The sequence below is a fragment of the Podarcis pityusensis genome (genome assembly GCF_964106645.2).
Source record: "Podarcis pityusensis genome assembly, chromosome: 6".
NCBI lineage: Eukaryota > Metazoa > Chordata > Lepidosauria > Squamata > Lacertidae > Podarcis > Podarcis pityusensis.
In genome coordinates, this window is record NC_138030.1 from 52,736,256 (window position 1) to 52,763,851 (window position 27,596).

Below are 27,596 nucleotides of genomic sequence, written 5' to 3' on the forward strand. Positions count from 1 at the left end.
TAGTAGTTCCGCCACCTTTATTTTCGGAAAACAAAACAAAAAAACCTAACACACACAAAACTGGATTCCCAAAAGCAGTCAGTCACCCTGCACACAGCAGCCTCTGTTCTTGCCTGTTGCTGCATGCAAATGAAATCCAAGTCTGTCCAGGGAATAAGGTGCACCCAGCCCAGGAAACTGCATTGCCCTTTGCATTAAGTTAAAGACAACTACAGCAAAACAAGAGTGCTGGTGGTAGCAAGGAATAAAGAACGAGATAGAAGAGCAAGTGGAAACCAAATAGTGGCAAGAATGTCAAATTCAGTCCTAGATGGTATCATTTAAGAGGACAGTTACACCAGTTTGAAGCACCTGGCACCAAGCAGCCTAACATATGGTACCAACATCCACAGGGTATGACAGCTTTACATTCTGATGTCGTCGTGCATTATCAATGGATAGTTTGGGGAACAGCAGAAACAAGAAAAACTGATGGCAAATGATGGCATGTTACCTAGGCAACTGTTGGTCTGAAAAATGTTAGCTGCTTTGCAACAGAACCGTCTCCTCTCCAACTTCCCACCACCATCAAAATAACCCCCAAACCCTCCAGAAGCTACAAGAAAATAGTAATTTCCATGATAGATCAGACAAAGCATCAAGCATGCTGTCACTAACAACCAGAAAGATTCTGGCTGAAATAAACTGGAAGAGAGGAACAGTTGATGAACTTTTAGCTATCCTTTCCCGCATAGTTTGCAAAAAGCAAGGTCAGGGGTTATGATCCTTGGACTTGTTTGCAAAGTTTGACGAGAATAAGTCACTGCAATCAAAGGGATTAAATACTGTTTGTATTTAAATGGGAATTTGAAGCTGAATGTGAACACATTTTATTCCAGTTGTTTCACACTTGGGTCAATCCCAAGGAGGTTTACTCATAAGCAGTCCCTGGTTACCTAGAAGCCAAGAGGTTTTAGAACTAGCAAGCATAGGATTGCAGCTGCTAGGTGTAATCCAGAGAAAGGCATGCTTACCCCACTGAAATCCAATGCCAGCAAGATACACAACCCCCATATGGCCATTTAGCTTCCATTTCAGTCAAAAGTCTCATGTCCATGGTGCTGGACTATATTTTAAAGATTAAAATGCTTTAGATCAAACATTTCCCATCCCTAAACGGTTGTTTTAGAAGCAGCACTTGTAGTACAGGTAACCTTATGAAGGGGAAACTTGTTATTTTAAAAGTCACACACAGTGAAAACTGAATTAAATTTATATCCTTGCTATTTTTCTTCCCGCTCCCACTGGCATATTGCCAGGGGCAAGTACAGTAGTACCTTGGTTTACAAACTTAATCCATTCCTGAAGTCCGTCCTTAAACCAAAGCATTCTTAAACCAAGGTGTGCTTTCCCACAGCAGCAGGGGACTCAATTTACAAATGGAACACACTCAACAGGAAGCGGAACATGTTCTGCTTCAAAGGCAAAGTTCACAAACCAAAACACCTACTTCCAGGTTTGCAGCGTTCTTAATCCAAGTTGTTCATAAACTAAGCTGTTCTTAAACCAAGGTACCACTGTAGTGACTTAGAGCAACTGTTCCAGCTACCCTCTGACATATTCCAGTTGTTTCACAAGTGGAAAATTGCAAGGCTGAACAGGGGAAACCACCCCAACCCACCTCTGCTTTTCTTGCCTCCTCACAAAGTCACAAACTACAATCTTCTTGCAATGATGCTGTTACCGTGGGATCTTGGGATGTCCTCACCATAAAATATTTTGCACTTGGTCAGGTGGGGCAGGAGCTGTGTCTATTGCCAGTGCCAAGAGCAGAACACCATTCCTTTCAGAAGACACCTCATGAACACTTTTAAGGTAGATGTAGCCCCTTCAAAAGTGTGCTCTGAACTTTGATCATGAGTGACCTGATTTTACACACCTGATAGGTAGGAAATGCCTTTCTGCTGCAAAAAGCAACTAGCCCCTCCCTCTGCCCACAACTAAACACTCACGCCAAACATATAGATGAAGTCTGGAGAGGCCTGTGCTCTGCTCTCCATCAAGGACAAAGGCATTTGTAGATCCGGGCCACCTTTCCCCAACTTGGTGCCCCTCCAGGTGCTTTGAACTCCCATCAGCCACAGCCAGCACTGTTGTGATGGCTGCAGCTGACTGGAATTGTCATTCAAAACATCTGGAAGGCACCAGGTTCGAGAAGGCTGGTCTAGGCATTAGGCTTCCTGAGATCTCCACTTGCCATGCCCCTGAAATCCCATGACTGGTTCTGAAGGGGGGGAAATGGCTTCTTTAAATTAATAAGAAGCACATTAGCTAATTCAGCATTGCTGCAGTTAGCCATCACTAAAAAAGCCTTCAGGGTTGCTGCTGTTGCTGTGCATTTGCAGAAGCCCCAACTCTTTGCACTTTGTGCCAAGTGTAATAGGGCCTTGGAGATTTGGCGGCTTCAAAACATCCCCCATTCTGGTTACCAAATAAATAAGGAAAAGGAACGTAATGTGCTTCTGGAGGGCAAAGGTTGCTGAACTCTGCTTAGAAGTTGCTCCTTCCCCTTATTAAGGGTGCTGTGCGCCTTAAATAAAACCAAACAAAAAACCCAACAACATAAAAAACCATGCTCCATACCATGTTGCCACAAAAATGGCGAAAGTACTAGCTGCTTCACTATGAGGATCATTCCATATGTCATCAGTAGTAAGACTCCGCAGCAAAACTTGTGTGTTTCTAAAAATGCAAACGCATGCTAAAGTTGTATCCAGGAACCTTCAGGTGCCTGTTTACAGGAACAGATTCCCTTTCTGCATCAATGCTTGCCAAGGAGAGACAAGGAAGGCATAACAGAAAAATTATCCTTTTGCAAAAATGCAGCACAGCTCTAACTTTTAGCTCTACCGTACCTGCAAAAGCTGTTGGGGGAAATACATGTCCATATTTACCTCCAGTGAAACATGATGCACTGGCAATGTGATGGCAAGCGATGCAATCAAGGAAAGCAGCAGCCAAAGCGTTCCTTTTCATCTCTGGCAGGAACTGCTGCACTCTCAGCTCTGGGTTACGCTCACCTTGCAGCTGCAATATGCTGAGTGTATCTGCATCAAGGCCAACAGGCAGGGCCAAGAGAAGCCCACCTTCCAGAGGCAGACACACCCACCAGTTTCCCCTGAGATGGTATGGACTGAACTGACAAGATGTCTTGGTTCCCTGCAGTAAAGCATCACTAACCCATAAATCAGCGGCATTCAATCAGTGACTGTACCAAAGTCATCCATCCAAAATTCCCTATGGTCTCCCCTCAGTCACTAGACGTGGATAGAAGCCAAAGGGTTTCTTTTTGGAAAATGTACAGACCAAGTGAGGTGAAGCAAGACACTCTTAGGTTCAGGAGTTGGCTGAAGATGGTACCTTAGTAATGGAGGCCACAGTTGCCTTATGGACATCTTAAATGCTGTAATGCCACCTTTCCCCTTTTCTAGTCCTCTACACCCAATTCGTTTGTTTTCTTAAAGACCCGGGCAGCATCAACTATGTATGGTTAGCTTGGCGGTGTGGAGAAAGAAGAGGAAACACAAAACAAAAAGACACCTCACCACCAAATGGAAGGGAAAGGATTACATTAAACTAGAACCTGGCCATCTGCTTGTAGGTGGTGCTCCCTTTCCTTTAGCTGTTCACTGAATCATTGTACAGAAAGTTACATTCTAGACCCCAAGGACTTCGCTCACCTCATAAGGCACCAGATGTGGAAGAGGAAAACCACTATTCCCTCTTTGTCCCTGAATTTCTGCCCTTTCCCTTCCCCGTTACCTCTGCCCAGCCAACACAGACTCCAGAAGAACCTACTTCCCCAAGAAGCCTCTTCAGAACTTCCTTGAGGTCCTATGAGCGCCTCCTTTCCAAGCAACATGCTTCAGCAACCTAGGCCTCAAAAAGAGCAAGACTGGCTTGAACTGAGCAGGGTAGGACACAAAGCCTATCAGCTCCACAGGATGGAGGACAGGAGTGAGCTTGACCTTGCTTAGTGGTACTAACGGTGGCCATTGCCACAGGTCATCCACACTGCAGACTAACAAGTGTTCCTGCATTTGGATCTTTGAGCTCACAGAAGCTTTGTTCCAATGGAGCAAACATAATTGAGGTTTGGCTTGATCCATTCACTTCAACTCTCCCTTTCTGAGCAGGCTTTCTAGGCCAGCACATACTCCCTCAAGGCACTTTTTGTACACACACACACACCTTCACCACTTCTTGGCTCTTTTCTGTGGGTATTGTACAGAAGAGCAACTCCACCAAGCCTCGCAGCCTTGGGCCTCTACCTGTTGTTGCCAGTCTGGCTCTTATTGAGCATTTCAGTCAAGAAGAGGTGCCTCAGTTAGAGCCAGGAGAACTTGCTAGGTAGATAAAATGCCAGAGATTTTGATGTTTCCCTTCTTGCATCACAATCCACTGGGAGCAGAGACAGGAGGAAAGGAATTCTGGGCCTGAGCATCCAGGTTAGGTTGCCCACAGTACCGATACATGCAGTTCCATTTGTGGTTTGTGTCCTTAAGTCCCGACGATGAAGGCCATGAAGGTCTATTTCTCCATCCTCCGGCACAAAAGCCATTCTCCAAATTCAGGCGAGCTGTCTGCTCTGTAGCCACCAATCCAAGCCATGTACAGGATGGTTCCTCTACCTGGAGAATGAATGGCTCCACATGCTTTCCAGGGCTTAAGAGTCCCATCACAATCCCCCCTAAACTGGAAACCACCAGAAACATAAGCAGGACAGCTGCCTTTTGAAGGATGTTGACCAACACACAGAGTTAATAAATAACAACAACAAATGTATATATCCTGAAGTAGTGGTCTGAGAAGAGCTCCCTAAAAGGGGAACCAATCACCTTTCCAAACAGCTCCCTCTGGCCTAACCCACAATTTGGGGGAAAGGGTGGCCACCGTTAGTAAAGCGTCAGTGTTAAAAATGAGACCGACCCCCTCCCCACCCCACAAAATTGTATTGTTGCAGTGGCTTAGAAAAATATTAAAGGCTCCTGCTCCTGCCTTCCCAGTGCAACGTATTCACACTCAGCAGCTGCCTTGGGGCAGCAGGGAGCCCTCCCCCCTTTGTCTTTGCCCCTCTTCCCAAGTCCTTCAGAGAAAGCGGCACACAAATCTCCCACGAAGCTCCATGGCGTCTTGAGCCCCTTTTCCCAGCAGGCTGTGAAGGCAACACGGACAACACTCCCAAGCCCTGCTTCAAGTTTGCTCCGCTCCTGCTCCCACGGCTCCCACCGCTTCATCCTTGGCTTGGGGCTCCATGTAAATGGGGGTCACTGAGGAGGGTTTCTTGGATCTAGGAGGAGAAGGAGAAAAAAGGAGTTGGCTACAAAAAAGGGAAAGGGGTGGGGGAGCTAAAGAAGTGTCTCGGGCCAGAGAGGGCAGCATGGAGAGGAAAATAAGAAGCTGCCTTGCACCAGATAAGCCCATTTGTCCATCTAGGCCAGTGTTGTCCATCTGGAGGCAGCATTACTAGGCTTCAGGCATCCCCATTCCACTTAATCCAGGCTTCCTCAACCTTGGCCCTCCAGATGTTTTGAGACTACAATTCCCTTCACCCCTGACCACTGGTCCTGCTAGCTAGGGATCTTGAGAGTTGTAGGCCAAAAACATCTGGAGGGCTGAGGTTGAGGAAGCCTGACTTAATCCTTTCTATAGATGGAGATGCTAGGGATTGTCTGTGAGCAAAGCACGTGCTCTGCCACTGAGTCAAGGCCTCCCCTCTTAATAATTGCCTGGAGAGGAATTCTGGCCTTTCATGTCTGCTTCGTGACTACACACAATACACGCCACCCCAAGGGATTGGAGCTGCCTCCAATCCCTTCTCAGTCACCTTGCTATGGTCTCCCAAAATCAGAGTCAGCTATTCTTGCAGCCCTTCTGGTGCAGCTACCTGGTGCACATAGCCACCAAGCAACCGTGCCGAAGAATGGCATTGCCTCTGCTTCTTTCCAAGTTCCTTGCAATTTTTGTTCCAAGCGCCAGGTGGCATCAGCAGCAGCAAGTTATGAAGACACAGAATTATAGAATTGAAAGGGATCCTGAGGATCATCTAGTGCAACCCTCTGCAATGCAGGAATGTGCAGCTGTCCCATACAGGGATCGAACCTGCAACCTTGGTGTTCTTTAAAACATGTGACTGGACAGGCTCAACTACTGTAGCTTGCTTGGGGAGCAGGATCTGATTTGATTGCTAGCTGGGGAAATGCTGGGAGAAACATGCAGAGACTAAGCAGCCTGGCACTAACATGGGGACCAGGGGGAGTTTCCCCTGCCCACGAAGGAAACTTACGAATAAGGAGAGGCAGGCACTCCCACTACCAGGAAGTGGTTCTTCTTCCGGAAGAGGCGCCACAGTCCTTTATGGTTCCCACGGACATCTAGATCCCAGATGTGGAGGCACTAAGGACAGTGGAGAGAGGACATCATACAAGCAACATGCGATCAAGGTTGAATCAGCCATGTGATGGAAGCTCCAGAATCTAAGTCAATGGGTTGCCTTCCAATTCCCGTTCTGCACTGGCTTTGGATTTAGAGGCCTACAGAAACCCCACCCTGTCCATCTTATGTCACAGGCTGGGCAGGCAAAAAAGTTGGAAGTTACCTTTGCAAGCTGAGTCCAGGTGGTGAAATCTGCCTCCTGCTCCATCTTGATGTACATAACGTAGATCTTCCCTTCAGTGTCAGGTACAAAGGAATCCTCACAGGGGTTCTTGCTGTGATCCAGAACTTCTGCCTCACTGAAGGAGGAATTAAAATAAATCCGGGACCGTGAGGACAGGCAAAGTGAAGAGATAAAAGCCGTAAGACACACATGTATGAACACACACAGGGGTTTCCAGCAATTTTTTTAAAAATGCCAATTAGTCTGTGGGGAAAAGTAAAAAAGAAAAGGCCGTAAGTTTGTGGGAAGGGCTCACATTGCTCCTATTGTTGAAGCTTTGTAGTCATACATCAGACAAAACATTCAAAGTGACTACATTGTTCTTTGGCACCCTTCCCCTTCGCGTATTAGATGGGACGCTTCCAGCCTTTCACAATGACATTGGTTAAAATCCACCCACCCACTTCAGAGATTAACTGATAACCTTATGATCCAATTGTGCAAAATTCCTGGCTACCACTTATTGTTTTTCCTCTTACAGTTGATGCTGCAGCACATACACAAGATGCCACACCTTCCACAAATGGGGACACTAGAATACCTCTCTTGTAGGCATGGCATGCTAGCAAAATCAATCCACGCAACGACAGCAGACACAGCCTGCCCGTGATCCAAACAACTCTAAGAGCTGTATAGATGTATCAGCATAATTTTGATGCTTGCTTCTGTAAAACTGAATAAAAACATAATACCCTCCCCAACAACAGACAAACAAGCATTCATCTCCAACATGAAACAGTTCCTACACACACACTCTTTAAAACTTTGCAAAATATCATCATTTACCATCAACATGTGTCCGATTTCCTAGCATTCAAGTTACCTGAGCAGCCGGTGGATTTCAATTTCATATGCATCTTTCCTTAAGCTGGGCAATGGAAAGATAAAGACAGTCAGTCAGAGGGGGGTGGGGGGAGAAGAGAAATATTGATGCTTAACACCTTAGAGGCAGTTTGTTGGGTGTCAGCATCCTGCTTAGTAAATCCACTGCAATAAAACCACTATTTAATTCCACAGTCCACCTTTGCTACTATGAAAGACATTCTAGGATAGCCATCAGCATTTTGACCCTATTGTAGGAACACTGACGTGGGTTGGGGTAAAAACTAGAAAACGGGGAAGAAGATAGTATACCCCAGGAAACACAACTCATCAGCTGGACAGGAAAATAAATGTGTGTTTTTTTCTATTATGAAGAAACCACCTTCCTGCTAGTATTAATCTCCTAGAAGTAATAGTCAAGTAAGTTTTACTCAGAGTACACCTACTGGAACTAATAGGCCTACCTTAGCAATCTTCATTGATTTCAATCCATCTACTCTGAGTAAAGCTTAGCTGACTACCACTCTATGATTTTTAAAGGCCACCCACAAAAGAGGCAACATGTTATTACCAACTTTTAGGGCATTCTGGTGCAGTTAAAGCAGTGAGTCTCAGCTGGAGAGGTACATAAGCCAGGAAGCCCTAAGCCTGGCTCAGAAAGTCAGTCCCAGGTGCCCCAGGGTATATTAGGGCTCATTCTGCAGAGGCTGGACATACTGCACTCACCTCTCCACATTTTTTATTTGGACGCTGGGGACAGTGTTGAACTTGTGCTTTTTGAAATAGGCTTCCTAGAAAAACCAAGAGGCAAACACATATTTAGGGGTCATCAGTCACCTTTCATGTACGTATAACCCCTTATTTCCACATATCCCTGGAGCACACTCGGGAGGGAATCTAGCTTGATGCACAGATACTGAGTCTCCACATCAAAAAACACACTGCACCATGGCAGACAACTATCCATAAATGATTTGTTGCATGGGAATGGTCACAGGGAGTAGTCAAAGCAGCTGTGTTAAGTGAATAAACAGGAGGCATCAGTTCATTTTGGGTCACTGGACTAGCCTGGCAACTTGGGAGCTAGCATACAAATTGACATAAGAACACATAAGAGTTGTATCCAATGCTAGACCTACTCAGAGCAGAGTCACCACATTGACTAACTGAGGTTCCATTATTTTCCATGAATTGACTTTCAGGAAAAATTATTTGGACACAAGCCATTTGCCCTATGTGGGCATTTAGGACACACAATTATCACAGAGCAGGGCCAGGCGCAGTCTCCCCTCCCCAGCACTGTCCACAGCCTTGGGAGGATGTCTGCAGCAGGGCAGCCTCCCAAAGCCAAGCAGGTGGTCCCCATGAGATGAAACCCCGAGCGCTCAGGGTTCCCGCTTGCTGGGATAGCCCCTTTGTACTGGCAGGCAGTCCTGCTGCAGACATCCTCCCAAAGATGCAGAGAGTGCAACTTCCTCTCATGCCTCACAAGATGATAGCTCTGTGCTTTCAACATAAGAACAGGACTTGAATAGAACTCCTGTACTGGCTCAGATGAAAGATGATCTAGCCCTGCACCAGGGGTCAGCAAACTTACTGCGCCTCGAGCCGGTGTCTCCAGTGCTGATCGCGTGGCGGGCCGGAGGGTGGGAGAGTGGGTGCCCATATGCGTGCGCACACGCTATTTCCAGCACACTTTCGGGTCGGAGGAGCACCGGAAATAGCTTGCGTGCATGTGCACGGGTCTCCTCCGACCAGGATGTGCACAGGAAATAATGCTTGTGCACGTGCACAAGCTATTTCCGGTGCTCCTCCGACCCGGAAGTGGGTAGACGTGCAGAACAGAGCCGGTAAGAGCAGGTGTCAGCAGCAGGCATTGCTGCAGGCCGGATAAACGAGTCCCTCGGGCCTTATCCGGACCACAGGCCTTAGCTTGGGGACCTCTGCCCTACACTCTGTTTCTTGAAAGTGGCGACCCCTGAGTTCTCTTGAGGCTGCCAAGCTAGGCATGAAGGCTCAGCCTTCTCCTATTGGTTCCAAGGATGGGAGTCATCGCTCAGTGGTAGAGCATGTGCCAATCAGTGTAGACAACACTGAGCTAGAGAGACCCATGGTCTGAATCAGTCCTATGTTCCTATGACAGACCTCCTCTGCACATGAAGCTTTTGCTGAGTTCTCATGGCCTACAAATGCTTACATAGGTGCATGGGAGGTCAATATGCACAGATGATGAAAAGAAGCAGCTTCTTTCTCCAAGGCTGAACTGCAGCTGGGGAAATGCAGACTGCTCCAACCGTCCTTCTCAGCGAGTAACACACATGTCATGACCTCCTTGAGAAGAACAAAGAAGGGGAAGCGAGCAGAGACCACAACCAGTGGATGTGGAAGCAGAAGGCAGCCAGCAAGTGCAGAAGCACACATTGCCTGATGCTTGTCTGTGCAGGTTGACACTCACATGGAAGTAGCCGTTCATGTTGAGGCCAACGATGCCAAAATGGTAGGAGCGCGACACGTCCGGAATGAGGCATTCGCGGCCTTTCCGCTGCTCTGGCATCCGCATCCACATGTCCCAGTCCCAGAGCTGGAGGGAAGAGAGCACAAAGGAGTCGAGCCCATTGTGGGAAAGGGCTTCTTGGAAAGGACCTAGTCACATGGTCAGGGGATTTGACAGTTGTCTAGGTTCCAAAAATTCCAAACATTTCAGTACTGATCATTTTCCTACCTGCTCCATTTGTTCAACTTTACAAAATTTAACAGCATTTTGGGGGACATTCTACTTTATTTCCATATTAAAAGTTAGAAAATGTGAACAAGTATATCTTGCCCTTTAAAAATATTTTAAAAGGCTGATAAAAACTGAAGGTCTACAGCCCTGATGCTCTTACGAAGGGATATCTCTAGTATTTATGGCTATTGCAAAGGTTAGCCACTTGGCAATAGAAAGAGAAGGCCTTGTTCTACAAGGAAAGACAAACCGAGAGGACACTGACCTTCTCTGGTGTTGGCCATTTGGGCTCCAGCTCATCCTTGTAGAGAGTCTTCCTCAACACCCAGCCCAGGCCTGGCATGGTCTCCACACGGTACAGGAGTGAGGGATCCTCCGCTGTGTGCTCATAACCCTAATTGTCCAAAAAGAGAAGCACCTAAGCAAACTTCCGTAACAAGAGCATATCATGAAGTCCTTCATTCTGATTTGAGGTGGCGGGAGGGAAGGAAGAAGTATGTTGATCACAGGAGGGTGATACAAAAAAAAAGGGAAGAGGCAGGAAAGTGCAATGAAGAATCAAAAGCAAGACCCACCTGGTCATTCCAGGCAGAGATGCAGTACAAGCTGTCGTCTTCCTCCAGCAGATAGATGGACTGGCTTAGAAAGCTATACATCAAAAGACAACAATTCAAAAACAGTTAGAAGAAACATTGTTTAAGCCAACCTTAATCAGGTTGACGAAAGAGGTTTTTTGATCATTGATCAACCTAAGGTCAGTGACATTATTTTACACATGGAACAAAGTCTTGATTTGCAAGGAATGGATCGATCTGAGTAAATACTAAGTATGACCACAAGGGTTTTATTTATTTTATACCTTACCCTTTAATCTAATGCACACATTTCTGGAGGTTGACATAAAGGGATGGTCTGAATTACGGCTAGTTTCCAGCCCTTCAGAATCCTTCCTGATGGGCTGGCTTGTGAAACCAGTCTCATACTCCCTTTACAATGGTGTTGTGTTCTCTAAGTCATGCAGCAAGTTGATCCAAAGTAACTTTGGTCAGAATGAGCAAAGACATCAGGACCCAGCTAGGGCTCATTGATGGGTTCAGATAATACCTGAAGAAGTCAATGGAGATGTCCAAGTCCTCTTCTAGAACCACGGCAAATTTGGCATCCTACAGAAAAGGTGGAGCACAAAGAGAAAAGTGAAGGTGGTGAGCAAGACCAATGAAATACAAAGTTCAGAAGCAACATTCTCACCCAAGGGATGCAGTAATTTTGGGGGACCAGGTGGTCCCAGCAACAGTTCAGTTTCAGAACTATGTCAACTTGATCAGTGCATGAAGGTACCACCTCCTCCAAAAGTACTATATAAGAGACAGTTATGTCACTGTGCATGTTTGTTAACTGCATGCTGAACTAAAAAAGCCTCTGCTACATCATGTTCTATGACAGGTGATCATTAGAATCATTTATTCAGGACAGAATATCCTCCCCAGTGATTGCATACAAGGATATAATCAAAGGTAGAATTTTCTAAGTCACTCTCAGAAGGGGAAAGTGGGGAAATGTGGTGGAGATCACATACCGGGTGCAAGTTGAATGTTGCTGTCAAGCTGGCCTTGTAGTGCTGTGAGAAGAAAACAATGCCATCTGTTACAACACTATTCAGAATTTGACTGATTCAGATCAGTGACTCGGACTTGCTACTGAAATACCACTTTACAGAAGTCATATGTCTCTATCCCTGCCTGACAAGTGTGGTCCATCTAGGGTGTTAACCTCAGCCAGAGAGCAGGTCACCTCTATTATACTTAGGCATAGCAGCAGGAGTTTCATGCAACTTTCATCTGGAGTCACACCAGGTTGGTTTTTTAAGCTCAGTCCCAGACACAGGCACATTGCTGGAGAACAAAGACTGGTACACTTGAGCTAAAAGTTCTGTGTGGTCCAGTTGCTTCACAGCTGCCAAGCATGGTTACTCAGGGCAATCATTTGTAATGGGGCTCGTAGGCAAGCAAGATGGCTGCCCCAATGCATGGGCATGGTTTCCAAGGGGAGAAGAGAAAAATGGGTCCCTCACCTGGGAGACTCGGGCATTTTTGATGCTGATGGGTGTGTGCTGGATTCCCTTCAGGCCAAATAGTTCCACCACATCCATTGGCTCCTGGAAAGGAAAGGAAACATATGAGATTCACACTCCCATAACCCTGGTTCCTTTTTATCAGGGCAAGGCAAGCATGGCTAGACATATTTTTGACTCCTTAAAGAGGAGCACAACAGACTTCAAGGATCAATAAGGTATTGCTACCAGAAAGGTACAGGAAGACAACCGGTGTTTATTGCCCTTGAAATGAAAGAAAGGTTCCCAAGTGCTTTTAGTAAGCCAGAGTCTATGATCAGCATTCACGAGAAGCAGCAGGAAGAAGTTAAGGTGAAGGTTTACCTCAAGCTGTCTGATGTAATTGCAGTAAAAGCTGCACTCCTCTGTCAGTTACTCCCTAGTAAGTTCCAGTGAACTCCTAGCGCAGCTTATTCCCCAGGTAAAGTTGGCACCTCAAGTTATTTTCATTAGTTTTCTTACCTGTCTTTCACAGTAAGGTCAGCAAGAGGGTGGCAGAAGGACCAAAAGGGCCCCCTTTGCTTATCTCAACATCCAAGAGGGTCTATGGGGAGGGGGCGGTCTTTCAGATATTTGGGGCCTATGTCATTTAGGGCTTTAAAAACTAATGTGAGCACTGTGAATTGTGCCCAGAAATGAACCAGACGCTTCATATGTTAATTTGGCTGCTGCATTCCAGAGCAGCTGGGGTTTCAGAAGAAGCTTTAAAAGGCAGCCCAAACAACAACTTGACGCTCCACAGCTGCATTTTGCCTTTCTCACTGGACTGGGAGCGGGGCAGGGAGCATAGAAGAGGCACTTGCTTCTCTCAAGTAATGGAGCAGGAAGGGGAAAGGAAGATCTCAGCAAACCAGCAGTAGCACCTCAACAGAACGAGACGGGATATTTTGTCAATAGGTGGATGTAGAAGGTGCAAGCTCAATTCCTGGGTCAGCCCTGAAGGATTTTTTAAAGCACATTATTCTGTGATCAGAAAGGATGCAAAGTTCTTGATGAAATGGAAGAAGGGACTCACCTCATAATATCCATCAATGAAGACTGTTATCATCTGAGGATTGACTCCTTGTGCCGACAGCAGCGATCGCAGCATCCTATGGGAAAAAGGAACATTTTTTTAAATTCTTTAATGATCTTTCCTGTTGTATAATTTAGAGGAACAAATGACTGAATAAAAACAAGAGTAAATGTTACACAGCAAGAGGGCACGTCTCCCCCTCTCCAAAGTCTTGCACACAGAAAGCTAGCTGGAATATTTCTCCCCATTTGCTAGTTTTCTGCCTACAGGGAGACACTGAGGCAGAACCACTATTCTGAAGCAGTGAACATCAGGGTTCTGAACAGGAATATGGAGGAATATGAACAGGGATCCTCCATGAGTACAGAAGTTTCCCTGTATCAGATAATCAACTTACACAAGCTGGAAGGTTGTGGCAGAGAGGAGATGGAGCTAGTTTGCTTGTCCCTGTTATCCTGCCTGTGCATTTACTCAATCCTAATTGCAACTCTTGAAGAGGGCTAGAAGCCAAGGCTCCCACATTCCAAGCCCAACAAGGCTGTCCTAGGTGATATTCTGCAGTCAGCTCTGTGGCTCATTGTTTTGTGCTTGCTCTCTCCTTTCCACCACCCAGCTAAAGGGTACATGGAGATGCATGCCAGGAATATGGGTCTTTATAAAGGAACTTGGAAACTTGAGGTTTCTACACTTATCAATAAACGTGCAAGGGCTGAAGCTGAATTTTCAATTTCCGACTGCTGTGCTTAGAAACCCCAGCCAAGTGCCCTGTCAATGGGCCCAAGGCAGTCTCAACTCACCTGTACAGGTAGTTAGGTCTGTTTCCTGCAATGACAGCAACTGGAACATCAAAAACTTTGTTGTCTTTGAGCTAAAAGTGGAAGAAAGATCCTTAAAGCAGATGTTTCAGAGGAAAAGCACAAGTTGTCCCCCAAACCCATTCCCTCTTCCTATTCACACCCATATAATTTCTTGCTCTGGAACATTTATAAGGGTAAACTAAGTTAGCATAGTACAGATTTTCTTATGACACGCCAAATAGAGCACTTCCATCAGCCAGGTACCCTTCAACTGTTTCCAAAAAAACAATCTTCCCATTTGCTCTTGAAATCCACCTTACAAATTAAGCAGCCTAGAACTGGGAAGAGACCCTCACAATTTGGATTAATTTTTGGCTGTCAAAATAAAAATAAAAATTTTATTATTTATACCCCATCTGACTGGGTTTCCCCAGCTACTCTGGGCAGCATACAGCACATTAAAAATTGTAAAACGTTAGGCATTAAAAATTTCCCAATTCAACCTCAATCTGTTAGCTCCATCCTCCATCCTCCAACCACCTCCAGACATTCACACAGGAACTTCACTGCCTTCACTGGTTCTGATTTAAAAGAGGTAGAGCTGGGTATCATCCACATACTGATGAACACCCAGCCCAAACCCCGATGATCTCTCCCAGGGGCTTCATATAGATGTTAAAAGCATGGGGGAGAGGACAGAACTCTGAGGCACCCCACAAGTGAGAGCCCACGGGTCTGAACACTCATCCCCCCCGACTTTCTGAACACGGCCCAGGACGAAGGAGCGGAACCACTGTATAACAGTGTCCCCAGCTCCCCCAGAAGGATATCATGGTCGATGGTATCAAAGGCAGAGATCCAGCAGAACTGGATTTAAGGCGCAGATATGCAAGCAAAAGGAACTGAGAGATATCACTTTGAGAATTAGAAATAATGCGGAAGAAGTGGCTGAGAACTGGGCAGAGCATGATGGGCAGTAGGCCTTTTCATATTTGAGAGTCTTCACAGGTCACTTGGTGACTTCCATCCATAGTCTTACAGAGCTCTCAGCTGGCTGCTTAGTTAAGGAGATCCCAGGAAGGCCTTTGTGCTTCCTCATCAACTTCCATTCCTGGAAGAGGTTGGGGAAGAAGGGGGCTCTCGCTCAGGCCTACTCACTGGGTCCGGATTGAACTCTATAGGTGTGGGGTCCTTGCAGCTGCAGACACTGCCATACCCTTCCACCTTACTGCAGAACCGCTTCCTCCGCCGGTTGAGCTCCGTGTCAGGCCAGTGGCATTCGGCATCTGAGAGTACAACAAAGGGGGTTATTTTGAGACACGAAGGCAATTATGAGCTAGACAAGCCTCTACCAGGTTCTCACTACAGATGCTTTAGAGGAGGGGCAAAGAACCCTTTAAATGCATGGTGTCACTGGGTCATCCCAACCCTTGCCTCTGCAACTCCCCCCTTAAGAAGATGCTCAGGGAACGGCGATGAAGAACCAGCAGGCCATACCTTCCACAGAAGTTAGCTGGACTTCAGTCTTCAGCAAGACAGGCTCTCCCCAAGAGGAAAGCACTGGGGACTTGGCGTATTTTTCACCATAAACCTCACCTAGAGAGAAGAATGCATGTCAGCGTCTGCAGAATATAATTACCACTCGTACAACCTGGCACTAGGCTGCCGCTGCTGCAACAACATGCAACTTGTAGAACAGGTAGGGAACCTTTGGGCCTCCACATGCTGTTCAACTACCAGCTCTTCTGGCCAATGGTCAGAGATGGTGGGACTGAGCCCAGCAAGGTCTGGAAGGATACATGTTCCCCATTTCTATGCAAGATCCATGACCCTCAGCAAGGAAATCAAGCCAAGCCTGCCCTCTTTCTGTGCCCTACTGGGACCGCTGCTCAAGGCACCCATCTAGGGTGACCAAGTGGCACTGGAGGAATGGAGACACCTCTGCTTTTATTGTGGTGTAGAAGAAGGAACTTCTTTCCCACATTCTCCCATGAATATGGGTCAGGGGAAAAAAACAGATTCTGACCTCCTTTCTTCCCCACAAATGTCCACATGTCCCTCCAGTTGAGGGAAGCCGCAATCTGACTCCCTAAACTCTTCAGGAGATTCTTCGCTGTATCTTTAAGGTGGAAGGAGCCCTCATCCTGAAAAATGGAAGAAAAGCTAGGCTGTAATTACATAGAATTTCCCCTCTATTTTTTGTAATAACAATCAATTTTTTTCCTTCTGAGTTTGTCACAGAGGCACAACTAATGTCACTTTAAAAAAAAAAAAAAAAGGGTTAAGGTCAAAAATCTGTGCTTGATAAATTTCCAGAGTTTTAGAGCCTATTCTCAGCACCACTTTACCATAAATGGGTGCTGCAAGAATAACAGCAGTACTTAGCTTCTGCAATTGGAACTAGTTAGTTCAGCCACCCAAGACAGATGTTGGCAGCTAGGCCAACCCTTTAGTGTTCTCTCCTTTTCCCCTTTGTTGCCTCCTGATTTCTAAGGAGCAACAGGGATGCAACCATAAAGTGAAGCCAACTCCAGCAGCCCATTGCTCATGACAGGATTTGTTGTCTTGGCTGAGAACAAGTTAGTAGGTACCACCACAGTCACTTAATCGTTTGGCTCAAGAACATCTGCAGAGCACGATCTTGTGAATAAGAGGTTGCATTACACACTAGTCCTACTCAGAGAAAGTCCAATGAAATTAATGGGCACAACTATCTTAGGTCCATTATTTTCAGTGGATGTACTCTGATTAGGATACAATCCTAATTATTTCATCAAGAAATATATTTAAGCCTTAGACTTTCTTTAGTTTTTTGCCACTCTGGGTGAGCCACCCAGCATATCATTCATTAAGTAAAGAGAATACAAAACAATACCATTCACAATAGTAAATGTACAGCAACTGCATAAAATAGAAGTCCATATTATGTTATAGCCACAGGAAAGTAAATAAATCAGTAGCTGCAAAGCTAAAGTTAGTCCAAGTCTGCCTACTCCGAATATTTTGAAGCATTTCATTTCACATGACTTTGAAAGAAAATAAAAAGCTACTGAGCACATCTGCACTTTTTATCTCTATGGAACAGAGAAAAAAAAGAACGAACCAAAACTCCAGCCTCCCCACCTACCTTAATTGTGAAGATAAGAATGCGGCCTCTAGCTACCATGTTAAGGAAGAGGACCATGGCTTCGTCCTCATGTGGAGAGTAGGTGTCGAAGACTCTCTTCGCCATCACATGACCCTATTAAGCATTCATACACAAAAGCAGATTAGATGGTGGCCTCAGTGGATGGATGAGTCCTGCTCAACTGCTGAGATCCACTAATGACAACATGAGTTTTAAACACAACCAGCTGCTTCTTTGGAAACAGAGTCAGCCAAAAACTGAAGCCAATGTGCATCTTCCTCATGTTCTATATAAACACACGGTGGGACTTCTATGCACACTTTAAAGTATATTTTTTCACACACATTTCATCATAGGATTCCAGGGTGGGTTGCTATTCCGTTAAAATTATGTTGGTTAAAAAGAAAGAGCAAGTAGAACAAGTCCTCCACAGAGCCACTTGCAGCTTCCCATTGGAGCAGCAGACTAACATTGGCGTCCTCTAGTGTCTGAGCAAACAGGCTGGTCTTTATCTCACGCCAACATGAGTGCTGTATCTTCATGCACCACTTAATTTTTTTCTTAAAGCAAGCCACAGGGCTGGAAGCAGTACCTGGCATGGTCAAGGGGCTAAAAAAGACTGGGCATCTGGGAAGGCTCCTTGGGAACTGAGCATGGCTTTCCCGGCAACCCCTGCTTCTTGGCTTAAAGTCTGCCAAGCAGCAGCAGAGGGTGGAGAGGAAGCTGCCATTCTGGATATCCCCATGGTGCCCAAATGTAGCGCCACACGGGGCATTGTGGGGTTGTTAAAGAGACAGGTGACTTGCAGGCCTCTGTTGCAGATTTCCGTCATGCTGTTGCCTGCTAGGATGCCACCAGTGATAAGGAGAACGGGTGGGATTTGGGTCCCAAATCTAGAAGAGCAGGCTTCAGAATCAATGATGCAATCAGAGCTATTTCTAATTTCAGCGACTTCCCTACAGTTAACCAGTCACTTCCGAACAATTGTAAATACATCTGGCTTCTGAGATGCAAAGTAGCTTCTTTCAGAAAGTCAATCTATGGCTTAATCACTTACTGTAGCCTGATTCAACACAATCACGTGGATTCCTCTGCCTTGCTCCCGGGCTTCATCTTCCAAAACCTGTACTATGATAAAAGAAACTATAATAATACTCTATCCCTCTAGCTGCCACCACACCCCTTTGGCACAAATAAGCTTTCTTGCAGGAACGTCCCCCACTAGTTGCTGAAGTCCTGTGGCCCCAAAGAGTTTACCAACGCATTTCTTGTTTAAGGAAAACCACCCAAAGTGTAGACAAGAGATACAGTAAGCTTTACACCAGGCTTCCTCAAACTCGGCCCTCCAGATGTTTTTGGCCTACAACTCCCATGACCCCTAGCTAGCAGGACCAGTGGTCAGGGATGATGGGAATTGTAGTCTCAAAACATCTGGAGGGCTGAGTTTGAGGAAGCCTGCTTTACACTGAAGAACTTGAAAGCTGAGGTGCAAATGCCACATCAGACGACAGTGGTTGGTGAAATACAGTTATAAAAACAGAGATGGTTAGCTTAATGCTGGACTGCACCTCCCATAATCCAGATTTTGGACTACAACTTCCACCATGCTTCGCTACTGACCATGCTGGCTGTGGCTGAAGGACGTTAGTTCCCTGCCCCGGCAGAAAGAAATAGTAGGTAAGCACTGTAATCTTAAATCCATGTACCAAGTAGTAAGCCCTCTTAAACACAGTGGCATTTACTTCCAAGTAAACACATACAGCAGGAATGGGGGAACATTCAGCTCTCCAGATGCTGTTGGATTCCGGCTCCCATCAGCTGCATCCACCATGGCCAATGGTTAGGGGTGATGGAATTTATAGTCCACCAACATCTGGAGGAGCATAGGTTCCCCATCTTCAACATGTGGGATTGTGCTGCAAAGTGTAACGAGCCTCTCCGTTTCAAAAGGTGCTGTCCTTTGCTCTGAAGCCATGCATATGAGAACTTCCAGTTTCCCCATTTATTGCATCTCCCCTTATAGCTACAGCAGAGTCTCTCACCGTCGTCCCATCCACTGCCACATAGACTTTGGAGCGGCTGGAGTACACCTCAATATCCAGAACCTTCCTGCTGTTGACAGGTCGTCGAGGGATCTCTGGGTTCTGCAAGCCTTCATCTAGGGAGGGGGAACAAACCATTTACTTCAAGCTACTGATAAACTCTGTTTTAAAAACCCCCACAATCAACTCACTCCCAGAAAATATAATCCAAAGATCTAGATTCCAAGAGGAGCATAATACAACATATGTTTTCACCCCCAAGTTCAGGGAAACTAGATATTTAGTGGCAGCCTCCCACTTGATGTCCCTTGAATATTTCTCTCCTTCCATTTAAAGGTTTCATTATCTAACAGAAATGCTCCAAATGTCTGCTTTGACCATGTGTTTGAGGTTCTTAGAGGTCTCCTTGGATGGATCTGAATAACTGGAAGGTGTCATTAAGCTCTTACATCCATACATCTTTCTCTAAGGAATTTCTTCTCTCTCTCTCCAAACCAGCTGAAGAATACACTTTAAAGGACTTTTCATGTAAAGCCGCAGCAGACCATGAACAACACTACTGTAGCTAGGAATGTTGCAAGCTACCCATTGGACAGGAGATATCACATGCTAGGGCATGCTGAGCAGGGGAGATACCAGCTTGACCTCTGCTGTAAAGTACATTCTACTGCTATCACCTAGACACAACACTCCATACACACCATAATCCTGAGAAGATTCCTCCTCTTCGTTGGCTGCTCTTCTAGTGTCCAATATCAGCTTTATATTCACAATCACAGTCACTAGCAAAAAGAGAACAGCCCCCATCTGCAAAGCAATTAACATTAGACCGTAAGTATTACTAATCTGATGCCTTGGAAGTCCTTCTGTCTTGAAAAGTATCTCCTGCATAGCAGGACATGAAGGCAAAAATGTAGTGTTGGCTAAAGAGCAGAACCATAGCTCTTGAATTTTTTTGATGTACCTTTTACCTATACTTCTACTTGCTACTTCCATTCACATCTAAAAGGAGTTGTTTTCCCCAGAAAAATTTTACAGTGTCTTATATGGCAATGGGGGCCCTCCTACCTTCTTAAAAGCTTGTCACCCATAATTACACATTCCCTTTCCCATGCATAAAGGTGCAAATATATTCGGTTTTCTCCCGAAAGTAACCAGACATTATTTAAATTCCTTAGAACTGAGTTGCTGGCATTTGGAAATGGAAATCAGTTTGGGGTCATGTGACAGATACTGCATGCCTTCCAACATTTGATAATGGCAATATTGTCAAGTGGCACACAATTCTTTAAATAAACTGCACTCAGCAGAGTCCAAGGCCAAGTGGCATGCCGCAAGGAGGATTTCCAATGTACCTACAAAATACGTAGCAGAAAAACAAGCCTGTTCTGACATTTGGATTGTTGCAGAAACATTTGTCTGCTAGCCTTGTATTCCAAACAGAAGCTTCCTTAGCAATTGCCGGTCTCTTCACTCTGATCCAAGAAAAATAGCTATTGTTACTACAATTCTCAATCTCGGTTTAGCCCACGATACTAGGAAGATAAGCCAGAGGGCACTGAATTGCTAGATCATTATGAACAAACATTCTCTTTGCAAGGCATTCAAGCAGAATTAAAAAACAAACACTCCCAACCCCCAACATCTGGCACCTCTTAAATGGGTGGTGTTGAAAACGATCCATTGTCATTACAGGCAGTTTTTAGCTTTCAAGCACAGGGTGTAGCAGCACTGTCGTACAATGATCTGTAGTTAATATCAGATGGCCATTCTCCAATATCAAGTTGACTTGCTGTTGACATTAGATTGACATAAGTGACATCAGATTTCAGGTCAGTGAAAACCAGCTGCTTGGAAGGAATCTGGACCCACTTTGTCTCCACAAATTGTTGCAAAGTGGTTGCAATGCCAATGAATATGAATAAATGTGTAAAATAAAGGACCTACCCCTGTGATGATGACACAAATGCCTACACTAACACTATGCAACAGAATGAAAAAATAATGCCCAAATCTCTCCCCCTCCCTCTTTCTCTCCCCTTTCTTTCCCCCCAACTGAAAGATTTCTATGACATTAGTGTCTCATACTGAACTGTAAAAAATGCTATGAACTGAAAGTGCAGGTGCTATATGTACTTTTCCTTTTTTATTTGTCTTGTAACTCAAGAAAATATTCAAGAAATACTAATTATTTTTTAAAAATAAAATGTGTAGCCCCTGCTCGCCTATTGCCCCTGAACCAAAAGGTTGCACAACTTGGAAAGCTGATTTATGCAGTAATATGTGATATATCCATAAGAAATAGTTAATAATTATGCCACCCTATATTCACAAAGATAAAGCCCCAAATCAAGAATGGGGAACCTCCAGATGATGTAGGACTCCAACTCTCCAAAGGGAGAGGACAGAAAAGAGAACCCCTTGGCCTGGAAAAGGTTCTCAGAGCTATGCAGCATTTGCCAACTGAAGCAGCCTTCTTGTGCAACGGATGTTAGCTTGTATGAATGGGACTTCCCATCCCTCTCCCCTCTTCTGCAGTCTCTGCACCACCACTCCAATTTGCCCCGGTGATCCTCTGGAGCACATGGCAGGCAGTAAGATTTAAGTGTATTCAGTACAGCCTCATTTGCAAATATGATTTAACTTATGGAAACTGAGGTTGCCATAGCTGCAAGTTTTAGTGTCTCTTAGAAGTGCAGAATTTCAGCTGTCTCTTTCCTTATAGGTAAAACATCCCAGAAGATACACTAACCACAAGACCCATAATTCAGATGCTTACATAGCCTCTAACTCTGCTAATCTCCTGCAGGACACAGCAAAAGGTTTTCAGAACACAGCAACTTTCCCATACCAAGACTCATATTGTTCAACAGTCAGTGACAGGTCCTTCAATTTTTAGATATCCCTTTGAGGAGGCCCAACGCCACTGCCTCCATTACGTTGTTATGGAACTGTGGTTGACAGAGTATTGCCTATTGCCACAGCGGGTGCCATGATGAACAATTCCCCGATGATGCAGGAATACAGGGCAACATGGGTTTCTATGGGAACCCGAACCTGAAGAGCCCTGTCTGTGCGCAATTAAGGTGTCAGCTTTCCCCTCAACACTGACAGCTTTGTATTAAGCTTGCTGTTTGGAGACATGGGATCCAGAAAAGATATTGGAACACATTTGCTATGCCTCTCTGCCTATTGCAATGTCACGTTTCTTGAAGGCTGCTGGAAGGTTGCGCAATTCTTGAAACAAGAACACTTGAAAATTTCAGTAAGTGTTTTGAGGTCATTGCTCTCCATTGCTGAACTTGCATGCAGCGCTAACTCACTCTCTCCCTTCAAATGCCTCCTCAAAGTCCACACTTCCCATGTGGCCCCCTAAATCCTCATCCCCAGTTTTAGCACATTTTATGATGTGCATCTTCCAAAAAACAATTCCTCGGCGAATTATGTGTAGGATTATTTGGATTTGATAATTTCCTGATGTCCTAGAGGGTCATCTGTTTTAGCATGCTTATTTTACTTGTATTTAGTAAACAAATGAATTTAGGAAACATTTTCTGAGGAAAAATAATAACAATGGAAATTTTTCCTGAAAATATGGGTGACCTCCATTTGCCCATATATATGTCCCTCTCCACGCTATTTTCTCCAGTCCTCTCCCCACTTTTCAAGTTTAGATTGTAAGCTCCTTTGGGGCAGGCACCTCTCTCTTGCTTATGAAGCACTACAAGATGCCACAGACATTGATTATTAAAAGCTTATAATACTGAGCTCATTCTCCAAGTGTGGATCCCTAGATATGCAAAACTGCACTCTCTGTGCACAAGAGGGGAGGTATGAACAGGCTTGAGGACAAGCCTACGGTTTGCAGAAGTTCAAAAATTATTTAGAAAGAAAAATTAAGGGGGAGCCCTGCAAAAAACTCCAGTTAGGATTGACCATGTTCAGTGGCTACAGAGCGCTGACTGACTTCTGGGGTGGGGAATGGAGTGGAATATAATGGAAGCAACTATGGCTGGAGTATTCTATGCTGCAATATTTTGTTGCAGTTCTCACTCAGTATTTTGGAGACTCAACAGAATGCATCTCTTTTACCATTCAACCCCACCCCATCCTTAGTCACCTGTGATTAGGAAGCAAGGGCTGTGCTTTCAATGCTTAACAACAGCATATAAAGAAGTAGCACTGAAAAGGCTTTCAAAACTTCCATATGCACCACAAACCCCTTTCAGGTAGCCTTGAGCCTCAGCATCTCCCTAGAAGTTATCAGCTTCTTTCCTTCAGGCTTATCCCCCCCACCTTTGTTTACTGTCCTTGCTGTAACTCTTGCCACCTTTCGCTTCGGGTTCTACGTCTCAGTATATTAAAAATTTGCAAAAATATTTTCTTCCTCAAATTGTCACAAGATTGTCCTTTGGGGGGGGGGCAACTTAGTAGCAACCTTCTGTTGCGTAAACAGATCTCTTGAAAAAGCTGCGCTACAGAGAACAGGGAGCAAAGCAGTGCATCTAAAAAAATATGTGGGGGAAGAAATAAAATAGAAACATTGCAAAGAGACATGATCCAGTATGAAGATCTGTCTCTGGAAACTACTCTTTCCATTCTTCCTTCTGTTGCAGCATTTAGCTGAAACCCATTCAGTGCCGCTAGCAAAAAGGCAGAATTGACAGTCTGAAAAAAACTTTTATCAGCATCACTGTAAATCCACTGGTTTATAGGTATAGATATAGCTAGATGGGGGAGGGAGGGAGAAAGTGCAACTCCCTTTCCATTTGCTGAAAGGTGGTCAAGGGTAATTGCACCCATCTGCTACAAGCTCAGCAACAGAACTATCCCATGGCACCTTCTTGACCAATACTTATCGTAATATGAGCTTTCACAGGCCAGGGCTTTTGTAAGCAAGACCTCATGCTACAATAAAATCAGCTAGCTTTCAAAATGCCACAGGATCCTGCCCTTTTAATAGAAACAATGCAGAGATATCCTTTGGTACCTATAAAGAATCACTTTATCTTCTTCACTCCACTCGTAGGTTTCCTCAAGCGCAGACCTCATCACCCAAAAGCATTTAAAGTCAACAGTCTTCTATTAATAATAACACCAACCCTAATTGCACTTGATGCAGCACATTACTCCAGCAAGCAAAGCACAACCAAGAGTCCAAGGGACCTGCTCTCTCACCTGACAGAGCCTCCTCAGAGCCCTCTGATTTGTCAGCTTGTACTTCCAGGCCAGGTACCAGCTGCGCTTCTTCCGCGGATTGGCTAGTGGGTTGGGCTTCCACTCATCCATCGTAGTAGGGCAAAACGGATGGAACTGGACACCTACATGAGGCAGCGCTCAGCATCTGGCCTCCCTGAGTTGCATTCTACCACCAACAAGACCTGGCAGGGCAAAGAAAGCAAAAGAAGTTGAAGGAGTGAAATTGGCTGAGTCAAATGCAATATTGCTCCGAAGGTCTGAGGTCCATTTCTATGTCAAGGCAGCACAATATCTGCTCCATTAATTAAAAGAAAATGCAAGTGTCCATTAAGTGTTTCATTGACATAATTTATTCTGTTACATCACTTGAAAGCTGTCAAAATGTCATAGTTTGGCAAAGGAACAGGATAGAAGGAAGTCTTCCTTTGTTGGGGAGCTGTGGGGCAGAGGAATGAGGGGCCACTGGAAGGAAAGGGCCAAGGGGAGAACCAGTGGTCCTATTCCAGGCCCAAGCCCCACTTAGATGGTCTTTAGAGCTGCAGTGAGCTGGTTCCCACTTAGCACCAAGTCAAACTATGTTTAGCATTGGGGGAGGGGGGGGTTTCCCAGAGAGTATATTATTGCTGCTTTGCTCTTCCTCCCATCCTGCTGTTGCTGCACTGGTGTGAGCCAAACTGTGGTTTGGCCTAGTGTGTTGTCCAAACCTGGGATCATGGTTTGTTTCACTTAAGACAAACCACAAGCCAAGGTTTGCCAGGAGCAAGGTGATGCATGAACACAGGTGAGGGCAACACCCTAAGCTAAACCTTGGCTTTGTTTGCAACAATCCCCTCTCCAGGGACCCTCCGATTTGTGCCAAGTCATGATCTGGCTTAGCGCTACATGTGAACCAGCTCACGGGGCACAGTTTTAGTCATGGCAAGATAATAGGATGCAGAAAAAAACAATTATCACCAGAGATCCTTAACACTTTCTGCAGGTGGACAGGACAGAGACTTGGATGGGACAACATCTAAGGATAGCAAGGGTGTGTGTTAGAGGTGACATAGTTTCTCACACTTGACCATTTTGACACCTCTACTTCCTTGCAACATCTCCTCACTACATTGACCAGTGGATTAATCAAATACAGTGGTACCTCGGGTTAAGAACTTAATTCGTTCTGGAGGTCCATTCTTAACCTGAAACTGTTCTTAACCTGAAGCACCACTTTAGCTAATCAGGCCTTCCGCTACTGCCGTGCAATTTCTGTTCTCATCCTGAAGCAACACCTGAGGTACTATTTCTGGGTTAGCGGAGTCTGTAATCTGAAGCGTCTGTAACCCGAGGTACCACTGTACATGAAAGCTTGTTACAGATAACTCATAAGTGGAGTCTGACTCTTAGGGGAAACTTCACAACTGCACAAGTTCTTCAACACCAGAAGAGCCCACCTAAGAAAGTGGTACACTCTCCTTTGTTAGAGGCTGGACAGCCACCCATGAGCAGCAGATTTCCTGTATTAGCAGAAGGCCTGACTAGATGAATTTTGAGGTCCTCTTTGAACTCTATGATATGCCTAAAACCAGAATCTGTGCACACCTTCCCCAAAGGAGCGGAGAGGGGCTGTAGCTCCCATATGTTTTGCATTCAGAAGGTCCCAGCTTCTGTTCCTGGGGGCTCCAGATAGGGTTGTGAGAGACTCCACCCCAAAAACCTGGAAAGAAACTACTAGTGTGCTGATCTGGATGACCTGATTCCAGATAAGCCAGCTTCCTGTTCCTCTGGGAAGATGGAAGCCTGTCACTACTTGCCAAAAGCTGAACAAATTATGTGCTTACTTATCTTTGCCTTCTTTAACAAAAACTTGCTCTTGGAGTGGGAGCAGCGAGTAACCCTTTACCTGCATTTCAGTGGCAAAAGCTACATGTATTTGAAAATAAGTCAAAAACAAACAGCAAGACCGGCTTCCAGGCAAGTATTAAAAGAATAAGGGAGGGCACTATTGACTACTCCTTTTCACACAGAGGGTATTGTTTATGGTACACTACAGCAAAAAAAAGGATATTTTTAGTTAGCTTTTATAACACCACGATCCATGTTCAGCTCCCTCAATGGAAAGCAAACCCGAATCGGCATTGCGTGTCCTGAAATGAACAGAGTGCAACACATTTGGAGGGGGCGGGGTGTCTGTGTTGGCTATCCTGGGAAAGGGGCTTAAAAATAAGCCTCAAGCAGTAAACTCTGGGAATACGGAGGTTCCCCCATATTTCGCTGCCACCATTACTAGGAAGGGCAGGCCGAGTAAACGTCGGAAGGGGATCGACGACAGGTTCCACAAAACAAGAAGCATACCGAAAGGCGGCGGGTGGATGGTGATGGTGCAAAATGGATCACAGCGCCTGGGGAAAAGGGGGGGTTAGCGGATTGCCAGAAGGGATCTCTCGTTTCAGCACGCTGCATGCAGTTCCAAGGGAATGTGGATCTACTCACGGCCTTGACAGCGGGTCGAGCCCAGCGCTCTCCCCATAAGCAGGAGTCGCTCACAGTGTGCAGCGGCGGCAGCTGCTGGTCTCCTCTTCCTTTTCCTCCCCGTCGCGAACCAGGCACAGGGACCTTCTCGGCGAGGATGAACCCGACGCGCTCCTCCGCTTCCGGCGCGGGATATATAGCTCGCAGGCTACTCTTAAAGGAGACGGCGGAGGCAGTGGCTCCGGCAGAACAAGACGAGCCAGCGGGCGGAGAGAAGGGGCGGAGCAGCCGCAGAGGTCTCGGCTTGGCTGTCGATGGGCGGAAGAAGGCGCCGCATGGCAGGGACGCAGCAGTGCCATTGGCCCCCTTGGCCGCCGATCCAAGCGCCGGCCCCTCCTCGAAGGAGCGCAACAGGCGAGGAAGACGAGGAGTCTTCTTTCTAAGCCACAGGCTGGAGCCTCGAGCAGGCGAGGGCAGGCAGGCGTGCCAAGATCTGTTCCCCCAAAGGTTGGCTAAAAAAGAGAAACCTCGATCCGAAGCCAAGCTGCTTTTTCTGCAGCATCTTCGCCGGGACACGTGTATAAAGGGAGAGAGAAAGAGGGCGCGCGCGC

At 45.7% G+C, this 27,596-nt stretch overlaps 1 protein-coding gene across 1 annotated transcript; it reads right to left on the reverse strand.

Moving 5' to 3' along the window:
* On the reverse strand, positions 1-27,240 carry POMGNT1 (protein O-linked mannose N-acetylglucosaminyltransferase 1 (beta 1,2-)). The gene is made up of 22 exons (XM_081010914.1): positions 27,007-27,240; positions 24,514-24,716; positions 20,037-20,142; positions 19,336-19,451; positions 18,351-18,416; positions 17,294-17,407; positions 16,193-16,310; positions 15,664-15,762; positions 15,325-15,452; positions 14,167-14,237; positions 13,370-13,445; positions 12,316-12,399; positions 11,821-11,862; positions 11,349-11,407; positions 10,820-10,892; positions 10,510-10,638; positions 9,975-10,100; positions 8,246-8,310; positions 7,521-7,565; positions 6,638-6,773; positions 6,326-6,435; positions 1-5,329 (listed from the first exon to the last, which is right to left on the reverse strand). Exons 2-22 carry the CDS (start codon positions 24,622-24,624, stop codon positions 5,233-5,235), a joined length of 1,971 nt encoding a protein of 656 aa, XP_080867040.1. The 5' UTR covers positions 24,625-24,716; positions 27,007-27,240; the 3' UTR covers positions 1-5,232.
* Between the last annotated feature and the right edge of the window lie 356 nt (positions 27,241-27,596).

Bases quoted from the DNA above. Each gene is read 5' to 3' on its own strand.
- POMGNT1 (XM_081010914.1), bottom strand. From the start codon at position 24,624: ATGGATGAGTGGAAGCCCAACCCACTAGCCAATCCGCGGAAGAAGCGC. The intron at 20,143-24,513 runs GTGAGAGAGCAG...ATTGCTTTGCAG, and splicing joins CTCTGAGGAGGCTCTGTCAG to ATGGGGGCTGTTCTCTTTTT. The intron at 15,763-16,192 runs GTCAGAATCTGT...TCTTCTCTCTAG, and splicing joins ATTTGTGGGGAAGAAAGGAG to GTGAGGTTTATGGTGAAAAA.